General features: G+C 33.5%; 1 protein-coding gene and 1 long non-coding RNA gene across 5 annotated transcripts in view; one reads left to right on the top strand and one right to left on the bottom strand.

The window, feature by feature from the left end:
* LOC126931415 (pregnancy zone protein-like) overlaps window positions 1-13897 on the top strand; it is a 50640-nt gene that overhangs the window by 10003 nt on the left and 26740 nt on the right. Inside the window, exons 9-14 of the mRNA XM_050749600.1 lie at window positions 403-517; window positions 2276-2385; window positions 4178-4336; window positions 4978-5205; window positions 6441-6504; window positions 11636-11778. Coding sequence (XP_050605557.1) covers window positions 403-517; window positions 2276-2385; window positions 4178-4336; window positions 4978-5205; window positions 6441-6504; window positions 11636-11778 — 819 coding nt within the window. The remainder of the gene's footprint in view (window positions 1-402; window positions 518-2275; window positions 2386-4177; window positions 4337-4977; window positions 5206-6440; window positions 6505-11635; window positions 11779-13897) is intronic.
* The window catches only part of LOC126931416 (uncharacterized), a 59068-nt gene continuing 51998 nt past the window's right edge, over window positions 6828-13897 (bottom strand). For 3 of the 4 annotated variants that reach the window (XR_007717852.1, XR_007717854.1, XR_007717851.1), the window contains one exon: window positions 11731-12867. This is a non-coding gene — a long non-coding RNA (uncharacterized LOC126931416). Of the gene's footprint in view, window positions 7128-10070; window positions 10140-11730; window positions 12868-13897 lie in introns of those variants that run through there. The other variant, XR_007717853.1, reaches the window with a different exon arrangement.

Raw genomic sequence — 13897 nt, 5'->3', positions numbered from 1 at the left:
GGTTATGAAAGCCTTCTCAGAATAGGTTATGTCTGAGTTAAGTTTTTGGCTAAGGTAAGAATGGGAGAAAGAAAATTATCATTTGAGGAACAACATATGCAAAGAGATAGAATTACAAAATATCATGGCACGTTTGGAAAACGCTAGAAAGTTTCATATGGCAGAAATTGAATCCGTTTTCAGAAAAGAGGGGAGAAACCAAAGGTTGATAATGAATAAATCAATGATGAATGAAGAAACTTTATGTCATTCTTGGGCTTGGGAAAAGACAAGCACCAAAAGGATGGTCAGAACATTTGTTACATATATTTTTATGGCCAATAAAAAAGTCCTCATAAATTGACAGCAGACTTTTTAAGTAGCATATTGGAAGATCTGAGAATTCTCTTTCTTTCTCTTCAGACAGACACTGAAGGATGTTTCACACAACTCGTAAAAACTAAAATATTTCAGCTGAGACGAAAAGGGTATGACATGACAATACACGTGGAAGCCAAGGTCAAAGAGAAGGGAACTGGTTTGTATTATTTTTAAGTATTTATTAATGTGATACATATTTATCAAACTTCCATTCCATGTAAAACACTTTATAGTTTCTGGAGATTATGAAAATAACATGGTCCCTGCCCTCAAGGAATTAGGCATCTAAAAACAGAAATTAGGTGTGTCTGTGCACATAGCCATAATAAAATTTGTACAAGAAATACAAAAACGAGGGCCAAGTGAGTATGAAGAGAGGTAATTAATTCTAGCATACCTTCTAGATCCCAAAGAAAACCTTATGGCTAAAATAGCATTTCAACTGATTTATATAGGGTAGGTAATACTTTGAAAGATTAATGATGAAAAGGGAAAACGTGATGAGCATCAAAAACTGTGTTTGATCTCAGAAGAATCTGAAAATGGAGGCTGAGAAAAGTAAATCATACACTAAAGAGCTTAGATTTATTCTGAAAAGCTGGAATATCTTTCAATATATTTGAGAAGAATAATCTAAATAAATTGATGTTCTTAAAAGATAAGTCTAGCAGAACTGAAGAGCATAGGGTAGATGAAAAAATGTGGTAAGTCAGAAGATTAATCAAAGATGACCCCAAAGATTCCAAATTTGGGGTGTGGGAGATGGAAATGCCATTAACCAAGATAATGAGTCAATGAAAAAGAACTGTTGTGATGAGATGTGTTAAAGATAATTAACCATAACTTGGAATATCAAAACGGAAGTGAATGTATTTAGCTGATAATTTTAAAAGAGAGCCAGAGTTAAATTAGGACCAGAGATGTAAATCTAAATCCATTCTCATTGTGTCTATGTCCTCTTAAGAGTGAGTGCAAATGCTCTGAAAGGAGCTCTTTTAGCACTGCTAAATTTAGGATAGAGACAGAACAAAGAGGTGTCCAAGGACAGAAACAACTGCATTTAGCAGAGAGTAACAAATAAATCAGCATAATTAAATAAGAAGTCAGAGAGCTGAGGAAAAACAAAGAGGAGAATTTTTATTTTATTTTATTTTATTTTTTTAATTATTATTATACTTTAAGTTCTAGGGTACATGTGCATAACGTGCAGGTTTGTTACATATGTATACTTGTGCCGTGTTGGTGTGCTGCACTCATCAACTTGTCAGCACCCATCAACTCGTCAAAGAGGATAATTTTTTACAAGCAGGGAGAGTTTCAGTGGTACTTAGTGTGGAGTACTACCGAGAGTTCATGTACAATGCAGTCAGAGATGAGAATTCTATATGGAGGGCAAGTAAGGAATCTTTTAAGACTTTGATAGCACTGTGTTTTTGATAAGAACAAGATACAGAGTACACATCATTGAATGGAAAAGCACCAGGTGTTCACTATCCTTTGGATAGCTCATGCAGGGAAACGACATGTCTTTCTGGAAATAAAGTTTGTATTAGAAATTCAAGCATATTTTGGCCAGTGTGATTATGAAGAATCTAACCATGTACAGAAAGTTGTGGAGGGAGAGCAGGGATGTGAGAGAGGAAAAAACAAAGATGGAGCAAGATCATAGAGGAGATGAGAAAATATAGAACATAGGTAGAAAACCAGAGGAATGAGGGATGGTGGATACCAATAATGTTTCATGTGAAGGTGAAGCGTCAAGTTGCTGATCAAATAGCTTGTAAGTGTGGGAAACTCTGGCAAGAATAAAGAAAACAGAATGTGGATGGCATTTTGTTATGATGAAGTGAGGCTGGGGAGGAAGTAGGAGGTGAGTTTTTAATACATAGAATGGTTCAACTTCATTTTTTTTCAGGATTGGAATTAACTGGGCATGGATCATGTGAAATCACAAATACCTTAAGCATACTGAGATTTACTAAAGTAGATTCACATTACAGAAGTGGACTCCCCTGGTATGGACAGGTAAAAAAAAAAATTTTTTTTAAACATAATCACAATTTGGGGCATGAGGTTTTTAAGAGAATGAAGTTTTAAATCACAAAATCAAAATTTATTTTAAAAAGTAATATTTCAAATAGGAAAAAAGTACAGCAGATTATAATTTAAAAAGCAAATATAATCACAAAATCCAGAAAAATAAAGCATGTTTTATTAACTTCCTAACACACCTCTGTAATACATTTATGTAGTTCAGCTGCATACTCTTTGATTGTCTCTTTATAAACAATGATTTTGTAACATAATTTTTATGGGAAGAATTCAAACATACTCTTTCACCTAGATGATTGAATTTTTTATTACTGGTAGTTTTTAAAGTTGTTTTCCATTTCAAAGTTTCATATAGATATCAATATTGGTAAATTGTAGAGCCAATAATTTAGTAAACTATCCATTTTCTTTCATATAAGAGATGCAAGATTTCTAGGTATTTTAAATTATCTTTTGTAGTAACTAGTTTTTGAACTAACAGTTCATGGGCAAACATTTCAAGCTATATTTTGAATTTTATATCTGATATTTTATACTTGAATTTTAGATTTTCTTCATTTATCCTAGTATTTCATATTAAATTATCAAGAAGTTAATAAATATATAGATATAGTTTCATATGGCCATTTCAGGTAGAGAGAAGATCATGAGAAAAACTGATGACTTGAAGGGTGAGTATGACATGGTCAGAAATGTAAGATAAAAGGGAGACTGTCTAAGGCTCTAGGTATGAAACAGTTTTTCGAGAGCAAAGCACTAAAAAGCAGCCAGTGTGATGACAGCTTAGGTTAAAGACATGACCAAATTGACTGAATAATTGCAGGCAAGCAAGAACAGCTATTAAGGTCTTTTGAGATATGGTAAGAATTTTGGATTGAGAAGTGAAGAAAGAAGTTTTAAGAAAGAGAGTAACATGATCAGGTTAGCTCAGGCTGTATAGAATGGTTTAGACAAGAATGAAGCAGCAAGGAAATGCAGAAGATTAAATAGGAAGCTACTGGAAACCAGATGGGAAAAATATTGTGGTTTTAACTAGAATGGTAGCAGCAGATTTGGAGAGAAGCAGATAGAATCAATATATATTTGATGGGAGATGGGGAGAGGAGATAGCACTTGACAATAAGTTTGAGATAAGCACTGAAAGCGAGAAAATGACTCATTAAAAAAAACCCCACTCCTCAGTATTCCTGCATCAGTTATCTGATAGATGGAAGAACCATATACTGAAAGAGAGAACACTGGGGGTGGAGAAAGTTTGGGAAGGTAGTGTAATGATCCCACTTTTTGATATTCTCAATTTGAGTGCCCATGAGATATCCAAATAGAACTATTCAAGATTTTGAGATCTGTTGCATAACAGGATGATTATAGTCAGTAATAACATATTGTACATTTCAAAATAATAAATAAATTACAAATGTCTCATCTGAAAAGGTGGTGAGGTGATATATATGTTAGTATATTTAATCATTCCACGTTGTATACATATATAGAGACATCACATTGTACCCAGGAAATGTATGTAATTATGATTTGTGAATTTAGAATAATCATGGAAAATAAACTGCCATTTAGCTTTCAAACTAATTTTTAAAAAGAAGTATTAAAAAGAAAAATCATAGTTTAGAGTTCAGAAAACAAGTCTCATTTTCAGATTCTAAGATCTTCAGTAAATGACAGGGAGGGACCTGGAGGTAAACATGACAGAGTGGAAGATGTTATTGCCATATGACACTTTAACCAACTATGACTTTTACATCTCTAGGTTCTTCTAGTCAATGAAAACCATCAGCCGATCACCAACAAAACTGTAGATGTTCATGTGAATACTAGATACTATTTCAGTGCAACTACTGATGAGCGTGGCTTGGTGAACATTTCCATGGACACCACCAACTATGTATCACCTTTTCTCACAATTTCAGTAAGTGGAAAGGGGCATCTGGGACCAAAAAGATAGAGATTATTGTGGCCAGGATAATTTAAAGATATTTGAGAAGCACGTGAACTCTCGGGGTTAAAAAAAAAAAAAGTGATAAAGAGTAAAATGTAAATTAAACAACATGGAGACCTAAATTATAAAAACGGAAAAGTCTGCCAGAAATCTTTTACTTGTAGGTAAACTCTGTTGACAATATGATTCAGGTTCAAGAGACATTGAATAGATCATCTTGATATTCCTTTGAAAAATTGAATATTTTTATGATTCTAATACAAGTAAGATCTTGCTTGGTTTCTTTGGCATACTACTATTTTTGTTCTGTGTTGAATATTCAAATGTTCTTATGCAATTTGCAGCCATAGCGTGTTAAGAAAAAGTAATTGACCTTGTTTATGAATGAATACCATCTACTAAATCAGTACAGCATAAGCTTAAATGATCTCAAGGGGAAGCAGTTTATAGATTATGCTATATTTAAGAAAGCAGCCTTCTTATGTGGCTTTATTATATTGCTTTATGTATATACATAAAAATAAATACATATAATATACATAGTTTTATGTATTTTTGCAATCATATATATAATAGATATATATAAAACAGCTTATTTATTCTTCCATTAGGTCAAATACAAAGAGAGTAACAGTTCTTTTGATAACTGGTGGCTTGCTGAATTTCATAAGCAAGCATCTCATACCGCAAAGCATTTTTTTTCCCCAAGCAAGAGTTATATTCACCTCAAACCTACTATTGGTACTTTGACCTGTGGACAAACCCAGGAGATTCAAGTACACTATATCCTGAATAAACAGATTGTCAAGGATGAAAAAGAATTAACCTTCTACTATTTGGTAAGAATAAGAGCCACTGTAGCTCTTTCTAATTGTATAGACTCCAAAATTGCTGGGTTCCTGTCTAAGTAATGCCATTTACAAGATAACAATAATATATTTTTTGTTGTTTTTATGCTCAAAGAGAAGTGACTTCCTAACAAATATTAATGCTTTAATTTCTCATTTACGCTCTGGTCACCACTGAAACTTTTAGAATTTTTCCTTGCAGAGTTCCAATGGCAATTTGTTGAGCAAGAGAGGAAACAGCCTAGGATAAAATGTTTTTAGTCAAAGAGAAAATTTTTTCTTAGAACTCAGTAGATAAATAAGCAAAGGCTAAGAGCCATGAACTACTTCAAAAGGAAATAAAACTTATAAACAATCTTCTGGAAAAATATTCAATTGTAATTATTTTACAAAGTTCATGACTGGTGTGATTGCAAGGAAAAGGTACATTAACAGGCAGATTATAAATTGGAGTGATACTTTTGAGGCCAATATTCCCATGAATGCCCCCAAATTTAAAATATCCAAGGCTAATAGTTAATCAAATAAGTCATTTTAAGAAGAAAAAGTTAAATATAGGGAATTCTGCATAAGAGCATTAACTATCAATAACATTTTCTTAATTCCATAAAAAAATTAGAAAAATTAACAATACATTTGAATTTCCTAGATTTATTGCTTCCTAGATATATGACCTTGGATAATTTACCTAATTTCATCTGGAAAGGCAAATGTCAGTCATCTCACTTTAGTCCTGGAAATAATATTAATACCTACTTCATAGAATTATAGTGTAAATTAAACAATTAAATTAACAGTAAATTACTTAGTTCAGTTCCTGGCATATAGAGAATGCGCATACATTTAGTTTTTTTAAAAAATAGGGGCAATAGTAGAGAATAGTTATGCATAGTTAATATCTGCCTTCACTATATATTGCTTTGCATAAGGTAGATGTTTGAAATGTTTGTTGAAAAAATACATAAATTTTGTTTACATATTTACATATAATATATTAGGAGTGATAAATATTAGATAAAATAGTAAAACATCATAAAATTATATATTTTTATTTAAAGTATGTAAAGACACATATATGAAGATATTGAAAAGGAAGTTTAGTGATCAAAATGACTTCTAGGTTGGGGTAATAAGGTTATGATTCACCCATATGTCATGAATGTTTTAAAGTTAGGTTAAAATGTATTCTTTTAAATAATAATGAATATATTTCCCTCTGTCTTCAGATTAAAGCAAGAGGAAAAATCTCCCAATCAGGAAGCCACGTATTATCCATTGAACAGGGAAACAGTAAGTATTTTCAAGATTTCCTTTTTCTTTCCTCCCTCATCTTGTCAAATTCTGAACAATTTAGCAATTTGGAGCTATTTTCACATTAGAAGAAACAGTCATCAACCTCTTCATCCAAAGATGAAGAAGCTGATGTAATAGGATGACATACTGGGTTCGCTTTAGCCCAATTAAAATTTTTTCTTCTTTTATATAGCATTTCTACATTTTAAATTTTATTCCTAAACTAATATATATTCATTTTATGTCTTAAATGTCTTTAGAAGGCAGAAAATAATTGAAAAATATGGAAAATAACCACAGAAAAATTTTACTTTGTGTGCTTGTATATGCATTGCCTATGACTACTGAAATAGATTACCACAAATTTATGGGCTTAAAACAACACTTCTAATTCTTTGTTTTAGTGCCTTAAAATACCACTTCTGTCTTCTAGTTCTGGAGGTCAGAAGTCTCACTAGGCTAAACTCAAGGTGTCAGGACTGGAGCTTGAGGGCGGACTGTTTCCTTGCCTTTTCCAGCTTCTAGAGACCTCTTGCATTCTTTGGCTTGTGGTTCCTTTCTCTATCTTCAAATTCAGCCACATACCATCTTCAAATCTCTCTCACCTTCCTGTCTTCCTCCTAGAAAGATCCTTGTGATTACATTGGGCCTACTTGGATAATCCAGAATAAACTTCACACCTCAAGATCCTTAATTTAATCACTTCTGCAAAGGCCCTTTTGCCATATAAAGTAACACATGCAGAAGTATTGGAAATTGAATAGCTTCAGGGGCCGTTATTCTATTTACCACAATCTTCCCATTGGCCCCAGAGATTCACATTCATCCCTCATGCAAAGTGCATTCACTCTATCCATCACCGGTAGAAGCCTCAATCCATTACAGCATTAACACAAGATTAAAAGCTCACAGTCTCATCAGCTCAAAAGTTCCAAATCTCAACATCTCAATCATCTAAATTAGGTGTTAATGAGGTCCTGGACATAATCCATCCTAGGGCAAAAAGAGTCATTAGTCCTAAGAAGTGCTGAAATCTGGCTGGGAAAACAGCGTAGTTTTAACACCTGGGAATAATCCTCTTTAGTTCATTTCTCTATCCTCTGGGCTCAAGAATCCATTCATGGAATCATTCGCCCTTTTTCATGAAGGATGCGTTTGCAGCTGAATTGTTTTATCAGACCTTGTTTCCTGCTTGCATAATTTGAGAGGTCTGACATTCTTTTATTCTGTACTCTCTCTGTCCTTTTCAGTTGAAGCTGACCATGTTTCTATTAGTACAAACTTTTCAAGAACCATGTAGGTCTCCTGTGTGTCACAGAGATTCATTCCGTTAAACAAAAAGCCTCTTCGTTGACATTTGCTGGATAATTCTATCTTCACTTTTGGCTTTTGTTGAGATGGGTAAGGGTATCTAAGAGTCATGCACTTCGAAGAGCCCTTTTTTTGTGATTAAATTACTCTGACATTTTATCTGCAAATAAAATCTTTAGCAAAAGTTTGTCCAATCACATCATAGCTTTTTTTCTAGAGCACAATTTCCTGACAGTGAATGTCTTAATTTTACCGATTTTTGCAATCTAGATAAGCTGAGAAATTTCCAAATTATCAAGTCCTAGTTCATTTTTGATGACTAATTCCTCATTCAATTTATTTTTCTCCTCTCCGGTTTTGTTATAAGCAGGAAGAAGAAACCAGACTGACCCTTTAACACTTTTCTTTAAAGATTTCTCCCTAAATATCTGAATTCATTAATATTTGGTATTTCTTTTTCTTAAATATTTTGTTGAATTTACCAGTGAAGCCATCTGGACATAGAATTTTCTTCGTGAGAAGATTTTAAATACAAATTTATTTTCTTTAATGAAGTGCAATTTAAGTTTGCAACTACTTTAGTAAATTTTTGGTTGTGTATGTCATTTAAAATTTTGTCTATTTTTCTAAACTGTCTAATTTATTTACATAAAATAGTCCATAATATTCTTTTATAGTTTTAAAATATCTGAATTTCTATAGTGATAGAACCTCTTTCATTCAAGATACTTATAATTTATGTCTTCTTTTGATCAGTTTGGCTAGAAGCTTCTCAACTGTACTGATCATTTCAAACAGCTAGTTTTTTGTTTAATTGATTTTCTCTCTGGTTTTTTTATTTTTATTTTTATGTCATTGGTATCCACTGATCTTTATCAGTAAAAGACTGATTTTAATTTAGTCTTCTTTTTGTACTATCTTCATGAGGATGCCGGAGTCATTGATTGAGACCTTTCTTCTTTTCCAATACAAGGGTTTAGTGTTACACATTTTCCTGTTAATAATGCTTTAGTTGCATCCCATAATATTTACACGTGATACTTTCATTTTGAATCAGTTCAAAGTATTTTCTACTTTCCTTTTTGATTTCTTCTTTGAATGATGAGTTATTCAGAAGTGTGTTATTTAGTTTCTAAATGGGAGATATTTTAGAGATCTTTCTGTTACTGATTTCTAATTTAATGACATTATGATTGTATGACTTTAATTCTTTTAAATTTATGGAGATATTTTATAGCTCAGAAAATATGGTCTATCTTGGTAAATGTTAGAATGCGTATTCTGCTGCTGTTAAGTGGAGTGTTCTCTGAATGTCATTGAGGTCAACTGGGTTAATAGTATTTCTCTATCTTAGATCATACTTTTCTTCTTTATTTCCTTGAATCACAAATATCTCTTAATTCCTGTTATCCTAGGAAGAATGCTTAACATTTCTTAAAAAGATAAGTAAAAATATATATTTTTTACAAAAGATAAGTACAGCTGGCCTATTTACCTGTTACCTGTTGTCCCCAAGTTAAATCTCATAAAGAAGTAATAGACTTCTTTTTGTTTGTTTGTTTCAAATTTTGAAACAAAATTGAATATTTAGGAGCTATCACTGACTGAAGCAACTTTTATTAACAGAGCTCAAATAAATTTTCAAATAAAAATTGATTTTTAATTAGTCACCTAACTCAACTACTTACAACTTTTCCTTTAAATAGTCACGTAAAGTTTAATTGAAATAATTTTTTTTTTTTTTTCGAAATGGAATCTCGCTCTGTGGCCCAGGCTGGAGTGCAGTGGCGCCATCTCGGCTCACTGCAAGCTCTGCCTCCCAGGTTCACGCCATTCTCCTGCCTCAGCCTCCTGAGTAGTGGGGACTACAGGTGCCCGCCACCACGCCCGGCTAATTTTTTGCATTTTTAGTAGAGACGGGTTTTCACCATGTTAGCCAGGATGGTCTTGATCTCCTGACCTTGTGATCCACCCGCCTCAGCCTCCCAAAGTGCTGGGATTACAGGCCTGAGCCACCACACCCAGCCTAAAATACCTTTTTAATTAATTATGAATTTAAGTATGATTTTAAAATATTAATGTTTGTTTGTAATTTTTTGAGCTCCAGATTAGCCTCTTAATAAATTTCCTGTAACTCTACTTCTAGATGAAAACCCTTTTTTCATAGAATTTCTCTCAGTCTTTTTGAGTCAGAAAGAGGCTTCTAAGGTCATGATAAGGATGTAATACCCACACTCTAAGACCCCACTCACCATAGGTTCTTCTTAGGTCTGTAACATCTCTTAGGTCTATATAATCTCTTACTAATTGTTTTCTTTCTGCTTGAAATAAAACACAAAATTTGAATACATTCATTCAAATATGAAACATTGACTCTAAATTTCCATTTAATCCTTGACTTTATGTTATTGGACATCGTATTGATTTTTTTAGAGCAGGTAAGGTTGTCTCTAATAACATAAGAAAAAGTTACTGCCTAACAAAGCAATATCTTCAAAGTTTGTTTCTGCAGTGGAGTTTAAATCCTGTATGGATTGAGTCCTAAGGTGGTGGGGTGGGGAGAAGAAGTGTCTCTCTAAGAAAAAATATACTTCATTTTATTTAATGACAGCTATGTAAATGGTTGTTTTGACTTTGACATTTCGGAAACTCAATGAAAAATTTAAGTACTCTAGTATAATAACCACTTTGTTGCAGCTTCCTAATAAAATTAACTCCTGAAATGTTTAACCCTGCTCCAGAATTCCACGTTCATTCGGCTTTCATCTTACTGTTTCAAATTTTGACTGTGCTGTTCCTCTGTATTTTCATGAAAGCTGCCCTCAAATCTTTTATAGATACGGGAAGGGTACAATTTTTAAAGAATAATTTTATGCTACAAAGATCAAACTTAGAACATTTATGAAAAAAATCAAGTGGAAGGTTACATAAGCACTATGTAGTTCACACAGAGGACAACCACTAAGATGAACACATAGAATTCTATTATAAAAATCAAAGGCTCACAAGGCTTTTTATGTGATTTGTGTCTGTATCCCTGCTGTATTATAAATGACCTGAAGGAAAAGACTGTGTTGCCTTCTTTATGTTGCCCTTACACACACAAGAATTATAACCAAAAGTGTCTAGAAGTTCTCTTTCTTCTCTCTTGACTGCTTTCTGAATAATATATTTCAATTTAGAAATAGAGACATGTATTAAATGTCTTTTTGCTTCTTCAGCAGAGGAAATGAACAATTAAACCTGATATAGGAAAACTGTCATTAGCTCATGTTAAGGATTAAGGAAATGTCATTTTAAGGGAAAACGTCATTAGCTCAGCATATATTTATTGAACACTACTACCTGCACAGTGGTATAAATGCAGGTCTTTTCTTACTTCAGTGTGCTCCAAATGTAAATAAAGTCCATAGTTGGAAATGCCTTTTTAAAAAATAAAATTGATAATTCTGTTGCTGGCCGGGCACGGTGGCTCAAGCCTGTAATCCCAGCACTTTGGGAGGCCGAGATGGGCGGATCACGAGGTCAGGAGATCGAGACCATCCTGGCTAACACGGTGAAACCCCGTCTCTACTAAAAAAAAATACAAAACACTAGCCGGGCGAGGTGGCAGCGTCTGTAGTCCCACCTACTCGGGAGGCTGAGGCCGGAGAATGGCGTAAACCCGGGAGGCGGAGCTTGCAGTGAGCTGAGATCCGGCCACTGCACTCCAGCCTGGGCGACAGAGCGAGACTCCGTCTCAAAAAAAAAAAAAAAAAAAGATAATTCTGTTGCTAATGTATGATACTGGACTTGTTCTTCTTTTTCAATTCTCCAGTGAAAGGGTTGTTTTCCTTCTCCTTTCGAGTGGAATCATACTCCGCTCCTCGTGCTCACCTGCTTGTTTACACCGTTTTACCTAATGGAGAAATTGTTGCAGACGCCGACAAGCTTGAGATTGAAAATTGTTTTGCCAACAAGGTGGGTTGTTTTGTTTAAGACTAGTCCTTTTATTCTTCTCCCATGGTGATGTGTGGAAAAGAAGGTAATAAGGAAGATAGCCATACGGTGCTCCTAAAACATTTCTCCCAACTACTTCTAAAGGCGGAGAGTGATGTCACACTGAGAGGTCTAGGGCTGACATCCAAAATAGGCAATCATAAACACAGTTTTTTAAAAGTCTCTTGTTTTGTTATAAAATTCATATGAATTTTAGAATCAAGTCATCTATAAACCTTTAATAGTTTTAATTTTAAAATCTTTTGTTGCTAATATTTTCGATTAAAAATGATGCCTCATAAGGCTGTGCCAATTGTACCCCATCAGACACTGGCACACTTCCATGTACCGCTACAGACACCAGTAAGTTGTCATGAGTTTAAACTCAGCTTGATAATATAGAACAGATGAGAAACAGCCTGGACACTTTAAAAATAATGGTAGCACAAAAATTTAACATAGGTTTAAATGGCATATTTTTTATTTAAGGAATGCAGAGCTGCCATGTGAAGCTCACTGAGATACGAGTATGCTTTATTCCAACAGAATTTGGTGCTGTTTATCTGATTTTCACTACTCTGGCAGCATAATCCTAACGTTAGCGATCAGATAAGAGCTGCCTACTTCAAATGCCTGTTTTCAAATAAACCTGGAAGGAATTTTTTTTTTTTTTAACATGGGCTTTGTGGAGATTACAACAAAATGTGTTTATAGCAAGTGAACATTTCTGCCCTGAGACCTATATTTAGGTTATCTTGTTTTAAATATACAGTGAAATAAGAAAAATACACAGTGGATTCGGATGTAAACCTTTAATTCCACCTGACTAAAGAGTGCTATTAAACCTGGATGATGTGTCCAAGAAGCATAGTGTCTGTTCTGTTTGCATTTCTGTGTGTTTCATACCCACTGGGAGAGACTCCTTCATGCTTCAGTACCTTTACTGTTAATGATGGGTAGTTAGTTGGTTGTTAAATCTCGGAATGGCCAAGTTATGCTCCGGCTTTCAGCACATCTTATTCGTTCTCTCTGTGGGGTCTCTTTTGGGTGGGTCAGTATCCTCTTCACACTCTGGAAATGAGAGAAGTATTATAAAACAGAATTGGCAGAAAAAGACTTTCTCCCTGGACTCCAGTCTGAAAAACACTTCTGATTTTGCAAAACCTATGACAGTCCCTGTGCAACAGTATACAACTTCACCATAGAAGCAAAAGCCCATGGACATTACACTCAATCACTTTATGTTAAATACCTTTTAAATCATCACTGATTGTAACTGAAGATCCGCTGTAAAAAATAACATGAACAAAGATTCATAAGAAGATTCAGAAGAAAGTTGACTACCACAAAAATTAGAAAAACAGTAGATCTATTAAAATTACAAATTAAGCACCCTAAAAATGAGACATCTTGGTGGGATGGTGAACAAATAAATAGTGCACTGAGGATGTGAGGAAAGATCCCAAGTCAGACATGCATCCTTGCAAAATGATACATTTAAAAATTTTTTCAATCTTCGCTGAAACAGAGAAAAATAGTTTTCTATTCAAACTTCATATACTTATTTCTTCACTTAAAAACAACAGATTTAGTGTACACATTAAATATTACGTAATAGTTGGAATCATTTGTTATACTCAACTGGATATAATTATTCCTTAAGAATAACATTGGTAATAATATAATATATGAGGTACAGATTGCTTTGAAATATGCCTTAAAGTTACATTTCATATCAGTAAAACATTTTCTATTTTCTAACATGTCCACTTCTTGTTAATAGTGTTTTTAGTTTATTATAATCCTAAATTACTTGTTCTTTTGACATGGACAGTCACTAACATATTTTAATGAACTTAAATTTTCTAAAAATAACAAATATATTTCAAAGAGATTCTCCATAAGCAATGTTTTCATAGTATATTGAATTAGAAAGATGAATACTACTGCATCTTGAAGATAAATAGTCACTGATTTTTCTTATATATGTCTTCTGATAAGTGATTCCAAACTGCTGTATTAATTCAGTAGACCACAAAGCTGGATTGTCATAGTGAAATTTAGCAACCTAAGTCAGATGTTATTTAGCTAAACATATTGA

Source organism: Macaca thibetana, chromosome 11 (genome assembly GCF_024542745.1).
Source record: "Macaca thibetana thibetana isolate TM-01 chromosome 11, ASM2454274v1, whole genome shotgun sequence".
In the NCBI taxonomy this organism is placed as follows: domain Eukaryota; kingdom Metazoa; phylum Chordata; class Mammalia; order Primates; family Cercopithecidae; genus Macaca; species Macaca thibetana.
This window is presented reverse-complemented; position numbering and strand designations above follow the sequence as displayed.